This window comes from Rhinoderma darwinii, chromosome 2 (genome assembly GCF_050947455.1).
Source record: "Rhinoderma darwinii isolate aRhiDar2 chromosome 2, aRhiDar2.hap1, whole genome shotgun sequence".
Classification (NCBI taxonomy): Eukaryota; Metazoa; Chordata; class Amphibia; order Anura; family Rhinodermatidae; genus Rhinoderma; species Rhinoderma darwinii.
Window position 1 is genome coordinate 459,858,009 of NC_134688.1, and position 17,447 is coordinate 459,875,455.

Consider the following 17,447-nt stretch of genomic DNA (forward strand, 5'->3'; position numbering starts at 1 on the left):
ACATATATTTCACATTAAGATCAACGGGGAAGTAAAGATCCGCAACAAGTGACAAATGTTGCGGAATTTGTTGCGATTTAGATGCATTTTTGTAGCAAATTACACAAGATCTGAAAAGGAAATAATTATATATTCCAACAGACCATACTCTCTTTTCCTGATGCTCCCATGAAAATGCATCGCTGATCTGTACATAGACAGCCTCCTGTGATGACGTTTCATCACATGGGACCAATGCAGCAGTCACATGATAAAACATCACAGGAGGCAGGTTGTATAGAAACCCGCCAGGGCAGCACGGCCGCATTGCTATGGAAGAGTCAGGAGGGGTGAGTATAGTCTTATATTTTCTGTCAGCCGTTTTCCGTAGCAGTCACTTCAGCCGAATATCCGCACAATAAATGGTGCAAATATCTGTCCGTATTTCCCTGCGGGTTCTTGTTCGGAAACCATGCGGACTACGTATCCAACCCGTGTGAACATGGCATTTGCATGTTCTATATGATGCTCTAATTTTCATCCCACGTTCCAAACACTTGTTTAGGAGTTCTGTGTCATGCTTCGTGCAGGGTCTGAGGGGGCGGTGCATGACACAAGGATTAAGAGAACACTAAGGAAGGAATTACAGTGTCATGCCCCACCCCCTCAGTCCCTGCACTTAGTGTATCATCCGTTTTGCCTGAAACATTCCTTTAATTGGAATTCTGGGACACTGACCGTAGAGTGTGCATGGGAGACCAAACCAGAGACCAGATATGAATGCTGCACCGCGCTCCAATACATGTTGGTGAGATACAAGTGACTGCAGTTGTTTTGTAGACATATTAAGTTTTGCATATACATTTTATTTTTTATTGAAATGTTTTAAAAGTAATTACAGTGTAAATAAATTAAGACAATTACAAAACATCAAGGACTGAAAGACAAAGTTACCAACAAGTCAGATTTACCACATATTAAATAGTTCAGGACCGGGCTATTTTGAGCCTTCAGGACCAGACACCTATCTTCTCCTCAGGGTCCCCGGCAGTCACTGACCGGAGACCCGACAATCAGCTTCCGGATCGCTCGGGCAGCAAGTTAAAACCCGAGCCGTAAAAAGTCTATGGCTCGGGTTTTAAGGACCCTGACCGCTGGCCGTAAAAACACAGCCAGCGGTCGGGAACCAGTTAAAGGGGTTATGTGGGGACCAAAAACAATTAGAAGTGTAGACACTGCAGTATGTGAGTACTCGCTAATATACATTCCGGTCCCCGTCGCGCTGATTCTGAGATTCTCATAGATTTTTATAGCGCTCCCGGGGGAACGGAAGTCTAATTGCACAGCCTTCTTTGATGACGATACGACTCTTCGTCATGTGACCGGCCGCGCTGTACTGTATGTACTTGCTGTACTGTATGTACTTGCTGTACTACTGCTTATACATGGAGTACAGCGGGGCGAGTGTATCACATACTGCAGGGACTACACTGCTAATTATTTTTGGTCCCCACATAACCCCTTTAAGTTAAGTTATAAATTAGGATATACAACAGAGCTACGCATTTATATAAAATAACATGAGGGTATATGAAATGTCCAGGGCAACGTTCTCCCGCTGTGGCAAAACTACATCTTCCAGCATGCAAACACGCTGGGAGTTATAGTTTTGCAACAGCTGGAGAGCCACAGGTTGGAGATCTAAATGCAAATTTACATTAGTGTGAAATAGATATTGCTGCCTCCATCCATGTGGTCAGGAAACATAACACTCCCGGAAGTCTCTATAGAGACTAGACATCCCAGGAGACTGCTGTCACGTGAAAGGAGACATCTGCGCTCTAGGAGACCGCAACAGCTACTGCGTACTAAACTAAGGAAAATGTTCTATGTGTGTCATAAGAAACCAGATGAGAAGCATCAGCAAGCGACAGGAGGTTAAAGATATAGGAGTAAAAGATTTTACTTACCAAGAGAAACAAGGCTTGAATGCCAGCGGTAAGGCAATAAAGTGGAGAAAAGACGAAAAGAATAAGGGCAAAGCCACACGTGGCGGAATTGCTCTTGAATTCCGCTGCGGACACTCCGCAGCATTAATCCGCAGCGGAGCCGTTTCTCCATTGCCTTCCACTTCTTTTTAGTAGGCTTCGTTTAGACGAGGCAGAAAATTCCGCTGCGGAGCATAGGCTGCGGAGCGGAATTTGGTGTCCGCAGCATGCTCTGTCTGTTGCGGACCAGTGGCGGACTGGTTGCGGACTCATGGCGGAATTTCTCCATTGACTTCAATGGAGATTCTAAATTCCGCAATGAAGTCCGCAGCTGTCATGCACATGTTATGTGTGCTGCGGATGCGTCTTGCTTTTTTGACATGACATTTCTTCATTCTGGCTGGACCTATGTATTTCTAGGTCTACAGCCAGACTGAGGAAGTCAATGAGGCTCCCGTAATTATGGGAGCGTTGCTAGGAGACGTCAGTAAATAGTCACTGTCCAGGGTGCTGAAAGAGTTAAGCGATCGGCAGTAACCGTTTCTGCACCCTGGACAGTGACTACCGATCCCAATATACAGCAACCTGTCAAAAAAATAGAAGTTCATACTTACCGAGAACTCCCTGCTTCTGTCTCCAGTCCGGCTTCCCAGGATGACGTTTCAGTCTAAGTGACGGCTGCAGCCAATCACAGGCTGCAGCGGTCACATGGACTGACGCGTCATCCAGGGAGGTCGGGCTGGATGCCGAAAGAGGGACGCGTCACCAAGACAACGGCCGGTAAGTATGAAATTCGTTTACTTTCACTAGGGAAAGTGCTGGCCCTTCTCTCTATCCTGCACTGATAGAGAGAAGGGAAGCACTTTTCCCGCAGTCCGCAGCAGCTAGTCCGCATCAATTTACTGCACATTTTGGGCAGATCCGCCGCAGAATCTGAAACGCAGATTCTGTGCGCCATTGATGCGGACAGTTGCGGAGGAAATCCGCCACGTGTGGGCATGCCCTAAGGATTAAAGTTCGGCCTTTTCAGACAGGTGTATTATCGGGATGTGACAACCAGGACCCCTGCGGTTATATCCAGAATACGGTTAGTTAAACACGGGTGGGTACAATACGCCTGTCTCAATGAGACCTGAGGAAAATGAATAGGAGAAAAGTAGTAGTAGAAATAAAGCAGAGGCCTAAAATGAGCTGCTCCGCTCCAATGTCATTAGTAGGGAGCGCTAGGTGGACCACCCAGAGCCAACAGGTTGAGATATATATGAAAATGTTAAAAACACTTGAAAATGGCCCCGAATGTAAAAAATTCTTATGATTGTGTCAGCCAATCGCTGCCTGTACAGGTGATGTCATCTGTAGTGACATCACAGCTGTGGTCCGTGGGAATGTAGCAGAATTTACATTTATTTTTCAACATTTAGGTTACTACTTTCAGTTGTATTTTAGCGGTGTGAATACCCCTTTAATTCTTAACATTGTAATGTAAATAACTATCTAGGCCAATATAAAAATAGCACATCATTAAAAAAAAGTCAGCGACACCAGACCTAGGATCAGTGTTACTCATCTCAAGTCCCCCCCCCCTCTCAATTAGTTATGTATTGAAGATTTCTCCTGCTTTAACAAGTTCCCCTGGCGATAACAGACGATCACCGGGGGAAACTTGCGGCCAGCCATACAGCGGCCCCTGCAAGAGAAATGTAGGCAGACAAAGTGTTTTTCGCTGCATTTTTTGCACGCGGCACTCAATGGCCGCGGCCGGAAATTGCCACAAGGAATGCGGCAAATGGCGTGCAGGCAGGTAAAAATCCACATGAAAAAGCTCTGTGTGCACAGGCCCTTAAGTGAGGCAATGCCCTTTTAGGCCTTGTTCACATGGCGCTAAAAAAAAAAGATGTGTAAACGCGTTGAACTCCCATTGACTATAGGAATTAGGTTCATTTTCGCCGTGTTTTCGGAACAAGGAATTGACCTGATGCTTCTTTTTTTGCACAACGCGTTTTTAAACACACGCGTTAAAAAACGCGTCGTATGCACTACAATGCGTTTTTCCATTGATTTCAATAGGAAGATTAAAGAATCCTTTTTTATGCGTTTTTCGACACGTAAAACGTGACAAATACACGCCGTGTGAACAAGGCCTAATAGTGCACAGGTTATTAGTGTCAATGCATCAGAAATAGCTACATGTGAGCTCTCTATGGGAAATCCTGCACACATGACTGGTTGGGGGACTTGAGGACTGCGGCTGTGACATACACTACTCTAGAGGACACACAAAATGTAAACGGTAAAGATAGAAAATATGCTAATGCCCATATAGCCCAGTATCTGATCTCCGGGTCTGCAGAGGGCACTGAACAAAAATTGGAGCTGTCCCAAACTCATAAAATGTATCCAAAGTCTAATTACAGGAGCATAAATAGTGGACTGGGTAGCCAGCCTCAACAATCAAAAAATAGCCCCCTGGCTGGAGCATGCCAATAAATATCACCCGGCCTGCAGTAGATGACCCAGAGGTTGTACAATGAGGCATTTGGGGTGTGTTCACACATCGTGGTCAATTTGCCTTTTTGAGAATAAATTGCACCACAAAATGCATTTTGACCACGAAGTGTGAACACAGCCTTATCAGTAATTAAAAGGGGCCGGAGAAAAACAGAATTGCTGTCATGTATCTTTCTCTTCTGTCTCTTCTGATACAAATGTCAGCTGCTCACACGATTCTCCACATTCCTCTGTAGGCTGAGGAGACAGGTAAGACGTGTTGTAGAAGGGCTTGTTCAAATACTGCAAGAGAAACAAATCCAAAAGTTAGGCACGAATATCTGAAAAATATAGATCACACAACGACTAAAAAATCATTATCTATCTATCTATCTATCTATCTATCTATCTATCTATCTATCTATCTATCTATCTATCTCTCTCTCTCTCTCTCTCTCTCTATCTATCTATCTATCTATCTATCTATCTATCTATCTATCTATCTATCTATCTATCTATCTATCTGTCTGTCTGTCTGTCTGTCTGTCTGTCTATCTATCTATCTATCTATCTATCTATCTATCTATCTATCTATCTATCTATCTATCTATCTGTCTGTCTGTCTGTCTGTCTGTCTGTCTGTCTGTCTGTCTGTCTGTCTGTCTGTCTGTCTATCTATCTACATACTAGTATAGGGTTATCTGCACGGAGTATTGTAGTGTAGCCCTACAAATTAATTGAAATGTATTTTAGTCGATTTTAATTAAATAATATCACAATTAAGTATCCACTTACTTTCTCGCACAAATTGTAACAGTCCTGAGACAGTGGCCGTCCAAAATAAGTAAAGGGAGGGTTGTGCGTCATATCTACTCCAGTTCTACTGAAGCGTGACCCAAAGTGAGACAAATGACGATGTAGTCGCCATCTAGTACCGGCCCAACTGTACTAAACTAGTGGTTACATTTGGACCACAAAAAAGCCCCCCTGGGTACGGTGCCCCATTTACTCAAGGGACAGGATATGTAATAGGATAAATTCTAGTGAACATATGTTTCGCCTTCGCGATCATCCAAGAGGCTTAAAGACCATCTAGGAGAAAAGGTTCATGCTCTAGACCAGTGGTCTCCATCCGTACACGTCTACAACCAAACTGGTACCGTTACATTGGTCAAGTAGACACTTTGACGACATCATCAACATCAGATTGGTGTTCCTGGGGACCACCAGAGGAGATGATTCTGAGGCCCACCATCCATCTCTACAGAACATGTGCAGGTCCACTTTTGATGTGGACATGCATCATAATCTTTGTTGTCATCATTGTACACAAGACATATCAATAAGGTCTAATAAATAAAAATAGACCCTATTGACAAGTGACTGACTCAAATGTCACTTCTAAATTTAGTTGTCTTCTGCTGGATCTTTTGACCCCATTTTTATGTCAGAACCTAGGCCCACTGGAGGATCCTCTGGTACTCTGATGGGGTTGTGTAGTTTAGAAAAACAATCTTCATATACCCTATTAACCAGTTCAGGACCGGGCTATTTTGAGCCTTCAGGACCAGACACTGTTTAGCCATTTTTAGCACGTGTTAGTTAAATGGCTATAACTTTTTTATTTGTTGGGCTAACGACGTGACTTTTTCGATGTTTTTTTCCGTAGACAATGCAGGTTTCTTTTTTTATCGTTTTTATACACATCCTTTTTGCTATTTTTGAATTTTTATTCTTAAAGTTTGAAAATAATAGTAAAAAAATAAGCTTTTTTACGTTTCAGCTATTTTTTTTTGGTAATAACATAGTTTTACCCTAAAATAGACTGTTTATTCGTTATCGTCATTGTCTACCGCAAATTGTAATATATTACATGTCTATATTAGGGTAATTGGGCCAGTGCTAGCGTTACAACAATGATTGGCGGGGGGGGGGAACGTTTTTTTTGGGGTGGGTATTTTATGTGTATTTATTATTATTTTTTTTTTGCACTTTACTTTACTATTTTTTTATTCCTATGGTCTGTCCCTCAAAGGTCAAAAAAGGCCTTTGGGGAACTTTATATATTTTTTTTCTTTCTTTTACACCATGCTTTTCCACTGTAACTGGAGCTGCACAGCAGCCCCAGTTACAGGGGAAATCAGCCCTCTTATAGTGACTATTGCCACTAATAGGGCTGTGCTGGGACTAGTTAGACCCAACAGCAATCTGTCAGTAACGGCACCCGGCGATCATGTGACCAGTCACATGATCACCGGGAGGAATAGAGACAGCGCCGCTGCTGTCTCTATTCCTATACACAGCGTTCATTGAGCGCTGTGTACAAGTGATCAGAGAAGATAGAAGCAGCAAAAGCTGCTTCTATCCTCTCCTCAGGGTCCCCGGCAGTCACTGACAGTCGGAGACCCACATTCAGCTGCCCGATCGCTCGGGCAGCAAGTTAAAACCCGAGCCGTAAAAAGTCTATGGCTCAGGTTTTAAAGACCCTGACCGCTGGCCGTAAAAACACAGCCAGCGGTCGGGAACCAGTTAAGGAATTCTGAGTTAAAGTCTGTGGTTTAGGATCCTCATCTCTTGGCCAGAGTGGAAAGCAGAAACAAAAAGCGTCTCACACCCTCGAGGACCTGTCCTGTCCGGTATTACACAGACAGCCTATTGATATGAAAATGCTCTATGTAATACTTAATTTCTCCTGTGGTGGAGCTGCAGGTAAATTGAATGCTTACTCAAGTTTCAATACAGATTACAGCTGATCGCTTATTGTCAATGGACCCTTCTAACAAGTAAGGATTATCCATAGCAGAGGACCCCTTTAAGGTCAGGTACAAACCTCTTTTAGATGTTGTGGGAAGGAATATGATGGAAAGAATATATATCGTGTCATCTTATATGCCTTGATTATGAGAACGATCACTATAAGGATGAAAACAACTGCAAGAACCATGGATCCTAGGAACAGCAGGGCTATTTTCCATGATGGTGTCCTGTCTGGAAACAGTGCCCAATGTTAGTATCAGTACCACGTTATAAAAGCAGAAATATGCAAACCAGAACTAAAAAAATTTACACCCATTGGTGAAACAAAGGACTCTATGTAAGTTTCCTAAAGATCAAGTAAAATGCTTGTAGCACATAGACAATTCATTTTTTTAACTTTAGTATTTGTGACACATACAAGTAGGAATGTCGGATAACTGGTTTTGTATACCTAGTCTACCCTCCCTTATTAGTTTTGGAACAAAGATATTTACATCTGTCATGTTCATGTCCTATCACAACGTCATGGAAAGAAACAAATGCCCTTATGGACAATTTCATGGAAAGCTATGTTCATGACAATACCTGGGAAACACACATTTGAATACCTGAGAATGGGATAACAAACCAGTGGACAACCGCAAGGGGAGCACCTGACAATGGACAGTAGGGAATTCTTACAGGGGCCAGTTCAGTTGTAAAGTGGCTTTGAGGGCCTTATATATTAGAAACACCCAATAAGTCACGCCATTTTAAATACTTCACCCCTCAAAGTATTCAAAACAGGCACTTAGAAAATTTCTTTACACTTTAGGCGTTTCACAGGAATTAAAGCAAAGTAGAGGTGAAATGTACAAATTTCATTTTTTTCCCAGAAATTCATATTTAATCCATTTTTTTTTATAACACAAAGTTTTACCAGAGAAATGCAACTCAATATTTATTGCCCAGATTCTGCAGGTTTAGGAAATATCCCACATGTGGCCCTAGTGTCGTAATGGACTGAAGCACTGGCCTCAGAAGCAAAGGAGCACCTAGTGGATTTTGGGGCCTTTTTATTAGAATATATTTTAGTCCCCATGTCAGGTTTGAAGGGCTCTTGCGGTGACGAAACAGTTGACATCCCCCAAAAGTGACCCTATTTGGGAAACTACAGCCCTCAACGAATTCATCTAGGGGTATAGTGAGTATTTTGACCGCACAGGTTTTTTGCAGAAATTATTGGACTTAGGCCGTGAAAATGAAAATCTACATTCTTTCAAAGAAAATGTAGGTTCAGCTATTTTTTTCTCATTTCCACAAGGACTAAAGGAGAAAAAGCACCCCAATATTTGTAAAGCAATTTCTCCCGAGCAAAACCGTGCCCCATATGTGGAAATAAACGGCTGTTTGGACACACGGCAGGGCTTAGAACGGAAGGAGCGCCATTTGACTTTTGGAGCTCAAATTTAGCAGGAATGGTTTGCGGGGGTCATGTCACATTTGCAAAGCCCCTGAGGGACGAAAACAGAGAAAACGCCCAAAAAGTGACTCAATTTAGGAAACTACATCCCTTGAGGAATTCATCTAGGTGTGTAGTGAGCATTTTGACCCCACGTGTGTTTCATAGATTTTTTTAGAATTGGGCAGTGAAAATAAAAACAATCCTTTTTCTTCAATAAGTCGTAGATTTAGATCAAAATTTTTCATTTTCTCAACAAATAAAGGAAAAAAGAACCACAACATTTATAAAGCAATTTCTTCAGAGTACGACAATACCCCATTTGTGGTAATAAAGTGCTGTTTGGGCACACGGCGGGGCTCAGAAGGGAAGGAGCGGCATTTGGCTTTTGGAGTACAGATATTGCTGGAATGGTTTCTGGGTGCTATGTCGCATTTGCAAAGCACCTAGGGGAGCGAAACTGTGGAAACCCCCCAGAAGTGACCCCATTTTGGAAACTACACCCCTCAAGGTATTCACCTAGGGGTGTAGTGAGCATGTTAACCCCGCAGGTGTTTTGCTGAAATTATTGTGCACTCCATGTTGCAGAGTGAAAATGGGATTTTTTTCCATAGATATGCCAATATGTGGTGCCCAGCTTATGCCACTATAACAAGACAGCTCTCTAATTATTATGCTGTGTTTCCCGGTTTTAGAATCACTCTACATGTGGCCCTAACCTTTTGCATGGACGATCGACACGGCTCAGGAGTGAAAGAGTACCATGTAAAATTGAGGCCTAATTTGGCGACTTACACAGTGTTGGTTCACAATTGCAGAGCCTCTGATGTGAAATAATAAAAGAAACCCCTGAGAAGTGACCCCATTTTGGAAACTACACCCCTCAAGGCATTTATTAAGGGGTGTAGTGAGCATTTTTACCCCACAGGTCTTTTCCATAAATGAATGCGCTGCGGATGGTGCAAAGTAAAAATTGCAATTTTTCCCTAGATATGCCACAGGCACAGGCCGGTGTCGCACTGATAAATATCTTTCCTTATCCACCTTTTGGTCCACACTCTGCACCTTTCAGTTTGGGGAATTTTGCTGGGAAGTGTTCTGGTATAATACGGGCGCCCTCGCTTCCAGCGGATATGTTTGAGTCCTCTTCTTCCTGGTTCCCTAATTTTTGGGCCTTGATAAATTGCCACTTGAAACAGAAGAAATGTTCCCCTCGGGCCGGCACAACTGCATATTTTTTATTTCTTGACTTATTGGAGCCTTAACTAATTGTATTCCTTCATAGATGTAGTGGTATGAGGGCTGTTTCTTTGTGAGACGAGCTGTAGTTTTTCTTGGTACAATTTTGTGGTACATGTGACTTTTTGATAAGTTTGTTTCCTATTTTTTGGGAGGCAAGGTGACCAAATAACAGCAATTCTGGTATAGTGTTTTAGGTTTTTTTTATACAGCGTTCACCTTGCGTTATAAGCTACATGTTAACTTTATTCTGCGGGGCAGTCCGATTCCGGCGATACCTAATTTATAGCACTTTTTTATGTTTTACAACTTTTTGCACAATAAAATTACTTTTGTAAAATAAATTTATTTTTCTGTCGCCATGTTGTGAGAGCCATAACTTTTCTTTTCCAAAATTTTTATTGTTTTATAGAAATAGCAAATATAACAGATATTGTCGTAAGGCACAAGTAAAATAGATCAAGATAACAATGCCCAAATGGGCAGCAAGCATAATACATGCTAAACAGTGCAGAAGGACATCAAGGGGCCCCTGGGGGTCTATCAATGAGGTTAATGTACGACATTGCAGAACAACAGGTTGCGATTACAGAACATGGTTATAACATAACCGATGATCAAACAATTAAGAGAGAAGAAGGAAGAAAGAAAAAGTAGGAAAATTCTTCACCCTAGGGATAGGGGGAAGTAAGAAGAAAGGGGAGGAAAGCGTAGAAACCGGTGAGAACCATATCTTTTAAATTTTTTCATCTACGGAGCTGTATAAGGGCTTGTTTTTTGTGAGACAATCTATAGTTTTTATAGGTACCATTTTTGGATACATGCGACTTTTTGACCACTTTTTATTTTAATTTTTGTAGGGCAAATTGACCAAAAAACCTGAAATTCTGGCATTGTTTCTATGTTTTTTTTTACGCCGTTCACCGTGTAGAATAAATCGCATCATATTTTTTATAGTTTAGGTCGTTACGGTCGCGGTGATACCAAATATGTATGGTTTATTTTATTTTTTTCAATAATAAAGCACTTGATAAGGGAAAAAGAGCGATTGTGTTTTATTTTATTACTTGAAACTTTTATTATATTTTTTACAACCTTTTTTTATACTTTTTTTTAGTCCCACTAGGGGACCTGAAGGTCCAACTGTCAATTTTTTTTTCTAATACATTGCACTAAAGTTGGACTTTGCATGGCAAATGTATAGTCAACATACCTGGTGACCTCCTCATCAAAAGTCCTGCCGTTTGTGCCTTCTGGTTCCCCTTTGCATCCTTGCAAAATGTCTGTCACAGTCTCGGAATACCCTATGCAGAGCGGTCTTAGGAAATCTGAGACACGACCCCTCCTTCTCCTATTGACCAGCGGCAATAACATTTAAATCATTGGCGCTCTGGTCATCGGTGCTGGCTCATCAGAAGGCAGTGGAGGGGGGGGGGGAGTAGGGATCTCAGTCTTCCTAAGAACACTTTGTATAGGGAAATCAAAGACTGTGGCGGCCATTTTGCGAAGATACAAACAGAGGACCAGTACGGACGAACAGCCGCAGGATCGTTCTTAGGGAGGGCACCAGGTGCACTATATGAACAAAAGTATTGGGACAATTGCACATTACACCTGCATGAGCTTTTATGACAAAAAGGGGCTTTCCCCAAACTGTTCCCACAAATTTGGAGGTATCCAATTGTCCAAAATGTCTTCGTATACTGAAGCATTAAGATTTCCCTTCACTGGGACTAAGGGACATAGGCCGACCCCTAAACAACAACCCCATAGCATTATCCCTCCTCCACCAAACTCTACAGCTGGCACAATGCATTCGGGCAGGTAACGTTCTCCTGGCATTCACCAAACCCAGAATCGTCCATCAGACCGCCAGATAGAGAAGCGTCACTCCACAGAACACTTTTCCACTTCTCCAGAGACCAGAGGCGGCGGGCTTTACACCACTCCATCTGACGATTGGCATTGTGCTTGGTGATGTAAGGCTGGCATGCAGCTGCTCGGCCATGGAAACCCATGACATGAAGCTCGCAGGGCATAGTTTTTGTGTTAATGTTAATGCCGAAAAAACTTTGTACTCTGCAGTTATTGAGTCAGCAGAGCGTTGGTGACTTTTATGCACTATGCTCCTCAACACTCGGTGCCCCCGCTCTGTAACTTTACGTGGTCTGCACTTCGTGGCTGAGATTCTGTGGTTCCTAAACAAAAATCCAATTTACAATAATATCACTCACAGCTGATGGTGGAATATCTAGAAGGGAGGAAATTTCAGGAACTGACTTGTTACAGCGTTGACGTCCTATTACAGGACCAGGCAGGAATTCAGTGATCTCTTTACAACGACCCATTCTTTCACATACGTTGGTAAAGGCGACTGCATGGCGAGTGTTGAATTTTATACACCTGTGGCAATGGGACTGAAGGAAGCGCTTGAATTGAATGATTAAGAGGTGTGTCCCAATACTTCTCTCCATATAGTGTATGTTGAATATACATTTGCCACGTAAAGTAAAATTTTCCATTTTGACTGGAGGGTTGTTTTAAGTCTATTTTGGTAATCCAAACCTCCTCAGGACTACATTGTTACATGCTCCCTTACATGTTACTATTTTCCCTTTTTTTTTGTGGTAAGCTCTATGCCGAGGCCAAAAAGATATTTTTTATTTTTATTTCCAAGATCAAGGGGAATCACGGCATTCCTCTTTAATGTGGGGCAAATACCTGAGAGTAGAATAATTATATTGCACCTTAGCAGCTGGGCCAAATAAACTGAAAAACTTGGTTTCCTTATCTAAAGCATCAAAACTTTTCCTTTCGCAACACTGGGTATACAGTTTGATGTATATTGCTGTGTTAAATGTTTCGTATTTTGGAGTTCAGGTCTGAACATTGCTTACCATCATTGGTGGTCTTCTTGCATATCACAGGGCTGAATTCACCAGCTTTGTCATTATAAGACACATAGGCTTGGACCTTCACACAGTACATGGTCCATGTGTCTAAGTCATGCAGAATTTCAGTGTTTTGTGTGGTACTCACAACTAATTCCTAGAAAATGGGTGAAAAAATTAGAATATAGTAAAACTCAATGAAAATATACAAAAAGAAAATAGAGGGTATGCCTCCAGGTCAGCACCAGAAGAGGTCATCAGAAAGACAAATGTTTGGGCATCTATAGACATCTGGACATAAGAAAACTGAGCCTCATTGACAGTAGTCACTGTGCAAAGAGAGGGAGGAGGGGGGAGGAGGAGCTGAACTTTCTCTATCACTTATTGTCAATGGTGTAGTTTTGTGTTATTGTTACGAGCAGGTATGCTCGGCATGCCCGTCATCTCCTAGCTATTAATCAGCAGCTGGGGCAGTTGCTAAGGCAACTGCTGCACATCGGATTCATCAGTGCAGGTCAAATGACCACACTGATGTGAGCCACTGAGGCTCATTTTGAGAAAGCGATCTGATTGGTCTGCCTTTCCTTAAGATTTCCTGGATCCATTAGTATGGCGCAGGTGATAGCGTATGCTATGTGTGTTTGCTTTATGCATCTCTGTAATCTGTGCAAGATCATGTGTTGCTAGCCTAGTCTTTTTCCAGCTCTGTATTGTATTTTCTCAGTCATTGTTTGCTTCAGTGTTTTATCTTGTTGAATTGTTCAGTTTTATCTTTTCTCAATTGTTCTCTGTTCTGCTTTCCTTGTTTCACTGTGTTTTGAACCTGTTAATGAGGCTCTGTCACCAGTTTATAAGTGGTTTTTATTTTGAAAAACTATAATTCTTGAGCAAGTTATGAACAATTTTAGATTTATGCTAATTAGTTCTTAATGACCAACTGGGCATTTTTTAACTTTTTACCAAGTGGGCGTTGTAAAGAGAAATGTATGACGCTGACCAATCAGCGTCATACACTTCTCTTCATTCATGCTCAACTTGTATTACTGTACAGTGTGATCTCGTGAGATCACTCTGTGACGGGACTTCCTCCCACAGGTTCTTCATCGGAGCCATGGAAGACTGAACAGACATCGCCTCCAGCTGCTGCAGATTCGAATAAACGTACCGGCACGTCTGGAGGCGATGTCTGTTGACTCTTCCATCGCTCCGGTGAAGGACCTGTGGGAGGAAGTCCCGTCACCACGTGATCTCGCGAGATCATGCTGTACAGTGAAACAAGCCAGGCTGGAATGAAGAGAAATGTATGACGCTGATTGGTCAGCGTCATACACTCCTCTGTACAACGCCCACTTGGTAAGAAGTTAAAAAACGCCCAGTTGGTCATTAAGAACTAATTAGCATAAATCTAAAATTGTGCATAACTTGCTCAAAAATAATCGTTTTACAAAATAAAAACCACTGCTGTTATCAACATTACAGCGCCGATCAGATTAGGTAGGAGACCGGACACTTATAATCTGGTGACAGAGCCTCTTTAAGTTTTGCTTTTTATTACCTTGGTTTCCTAGTGTTTTCTTGGTGTTGTGTTACGGAAAGTATCTGCAGATTAGCAACTTAAATAGGGACTGTGTTTGGGACAGTAAGGGTTAGTGGTGTCTGGTGTAACGGTCAGTGCTTATTGATAGATCCAGTGATATAGGGTGATTTAGTTAGGGTCAGCTTGCTACCATCACTCATCATAAGTTTGCTACCATTATCCAACAGTTATCATCACCCATCATCTGTGTTGGCTATCATCCGACCGTTATGATCACCCATCATTCTTTTGTTACAATTATTCGACACTTGTCGTTATCCATCATCATCTTGTAACCACCCCTGTCTTTAATAAATGAGTCCTGTTTCTTGTATTCCTGTTTCCTGCTAGAATTGGGATACATGCTCCATATTTCCCTTTCCTTAGACAATCGGTTGACTCACAATTTGGCTCTACTGTGAGTCCCAGGGATAACTGAGTACCAGGAGACACTGTTAGTCCCGGGAAAGGAAATTGTTATAGGTGAAGCCTAGTTCTGTCGTCTTGTGGCCAGCTGGCGTTGTCCGAGTTATCTGCCTCCAGATTTATTACAGAGGTTTTACCTTTTTATTGTAAGAATACCCTCTGATGATAATGACAGAACTGCTGATCCTCACAAAAAGGGTAATTTTCTCACAAAAGCTTCCCCTTAATTGTAGTCTACTGGTAGCCCTCCAGCTGTGAATATACTGGATGCAATCTTTTCATGGTAACAGAATCTTAATCAGACATTACTTACATTTGCAGGGTCAGATTCTTTCCAGTATGCCACCCTGTAAATAAGCTCGCCATATTTCTCCTTCACTGAAACATCATTAGACCCAACAAAAGGACCATTGATACTGACATCCAGGTATCCTGACCTCGAAGAGACTTTAACTTCTGGAGCCTCGATAATTGCTTGATGCAAAAACAGATAAATATAATATTATATAATTGTATAGCATTGCGTAGTATTAAAACACTCGATGCATTTAGAACTCTGCAGTGTAATACCAGACCTGTCTGGGGTGTGAAGAGGCAGACAACTGGATGAATTGTAACGCTTATAGTATGTTCACTCACTGTGGATTTTACTGCAGATTTTTGTAATAATATGCAGACACTACATTCACACGACCGTGTGACAGACTGCTTTGGTTTTTTTAACGGCTGTTTTCAGAACAATGCAGTTCTATGGGTGTATTCACATGGCTGTTTTTGTTAATGGGCCGTGAATACTGACAATCAAAAAATAGGGCATGTCCTATTTTTGCCCATTTTCACAGCCCCACAGCTCCCATAGAAGTAAATGGATCCATTTTTAATGGCCGTTTTTCAGAAATCGGAAACCGCTCCACAAAACTCGTCAAAAACCGGCCAAAAATGCCTCCCATTGATTTCAATGGGAGGCGGAATGCGGTTTTCTCCCGCGAGTGGTAAAACAGCCTCGCGGGAGAAAGAAGGAACATGCTCTATCTTCATTCGGTTACGCCTCTGACCTCCCATTGACATCAATGGGAGGCAGAGAAAGCGTATTTCGCAGAGTTTTTTGCCCGTAGCACTCAATGGGCGAGAGCAAAAAAACAGCGTGCAGGAAGGACAAAATCTGCCTCAAAATCGCAAATGGAATTTTGAGGCAGAATTTTCCTCCTGCAAAAAACTCTGTGTGAACACAGCCTAATAAAGGACTTGATATTGGAAAAAAAGGTCATTTATTTGTATTACTTTTAGAAAACATTTATTTTTTACTTATTTTTTTTAGTCCCATTAGGGGACTTGAAGATCTAAAAGTCTAAACGCTGATATAATACACTTGTAATTCAGAGTATTATGCTTGTCAGTTTTATACTGACTGTCCGCCTATTAGGCCCTGCCATACATAGCAGACCAGGAGACTATTATAAGACCTCCGGTTGTCATAGCAGCCCATCTGCACCCCTCGATCGCGTTGTTGGGGTACAAACCACTAATGACCGCAGAATCTATGGGATTAAATGGCCGCTGCAGCTGACACCAGCTGCGAATGATGCAGGCTCAGATTCTGTTATAACCCTCATTCACAACCGAGAAATACACAAAGAACTAGTGAATTAATATTTAGCGGCTATTATGTGCCCCAAGGATGGAGCAGGTTCTTAGATGGATGTAGAATAAGTACGAAGTAACTTACTGTGACTATAGGGATCAAAATAAATGGTCACCCAGTCAGATATATTGAGTTGGAGCTTCGCGTTCACTCGCACATAAGAATTGTATGAAATAACGGATGCAATACACTGCAGTTCCTGAGTTACACATATCGTTTTATAGTCCGTTTTGCTAGATCTGACATCCCTGAAAAACAAGTAAATGTTCACATTAGGTGCAGCAGAATGATGCTAATGTAATACAATGACACAGGAGATGAAACCATTTTATCTCATGGATTACCACTGAAGTGAACCTGTATATTCTGCGCTTATTGAGTTCGGCAGTGTAATCTCTGTTCCCTTGTGAAACAGGAAGAAAACGGGAGACAAAGAGGCACCCAACAAATCATACATAGCACAAAGATTAGAGAATAAAAGATCAAAGTTGTATCAACTGTATTATAGCTTAAAGAGGCTCTGTCACCACATTATAAGTGTCCTGTGTCCTACATAAGGAGATGGGCGCTATAATGTAGGTAACAGTGCTTTTTATTTAGAAAAACAATCTATTTTTACCACGTTAGGAGTGATTTTAGCTTTATGCTAATTAGTTTCTTAATACCCAAGTGTGCGTGTTTTACTTTAGACCAAGTGGGTGTTGTACAGAGGAGTGTATGACGCTGACCAATCAGTGACCAATTAGCGTCGTACACTTCTCTCCATTCATTTACACAGCAGCATCGTGTTCTTACTAGAACACGATGTGCAGCCACATACACACACATTAACTTTAACCCCTTAATGACCGGGCATGTTTGTACCTTAATGACCAAGCCAGATTTGTCAAATCTGGTATGTCTGACTTTATCAGAGAATAACTCTGTGAAAGTTTTGAATATCCAAGTAATTCTGACATTGTTTTTTCGTCACATGTTGTACTTTATTTTAGTGGTAAAAGTAGACTGATACGATTTGCGG

General features: G+C 41.8%; 1 protein-coding gene across 1 annotated transcript in view; it reads right to left on the bottom strand.

The window, feature by feature from the left end:
• Nucleotides 1-2,698: 2,698 nt before the first annotated feature.
• Nucleotides 2,699-17,447, bottom strand: part of LOC142741604 (interleukin-10 receptor subunit beta-like) — a 45,476-nt gene continuing 30,727 nt past the window's right edge. The window contains exons 3-7 of the mRNA XM_075850969.1: nucleotides 16,511-16,674; nucleotides 15,098-15,258; nucleotides 12,789-12,939; nucleotides 7,285-7,442; nucleotides 2,699-4,757 (exon numbers count right to left, since the gene is read on the bottom strand). Of these exons, the coding sequence (XP_075707084.1) occupies nucleotides 4,638-4,757; nucleotides 7,285-7,442; nucleotides 12,789-12,939; nucleotides 15,098-15,258; nucleotides 16,511-16,674 (754 nt within the window). The 3' untranslated portion in view covers nucleotides 2,699-4,637. The remainder of the gene's footprint in view (nucleotides 4,758-7,284; nucleotides 7,443-12,788; nucleotides 12,940-15,097; nucleotides 15,259-16,510; nucleotides 16,675-17,447) is intronic.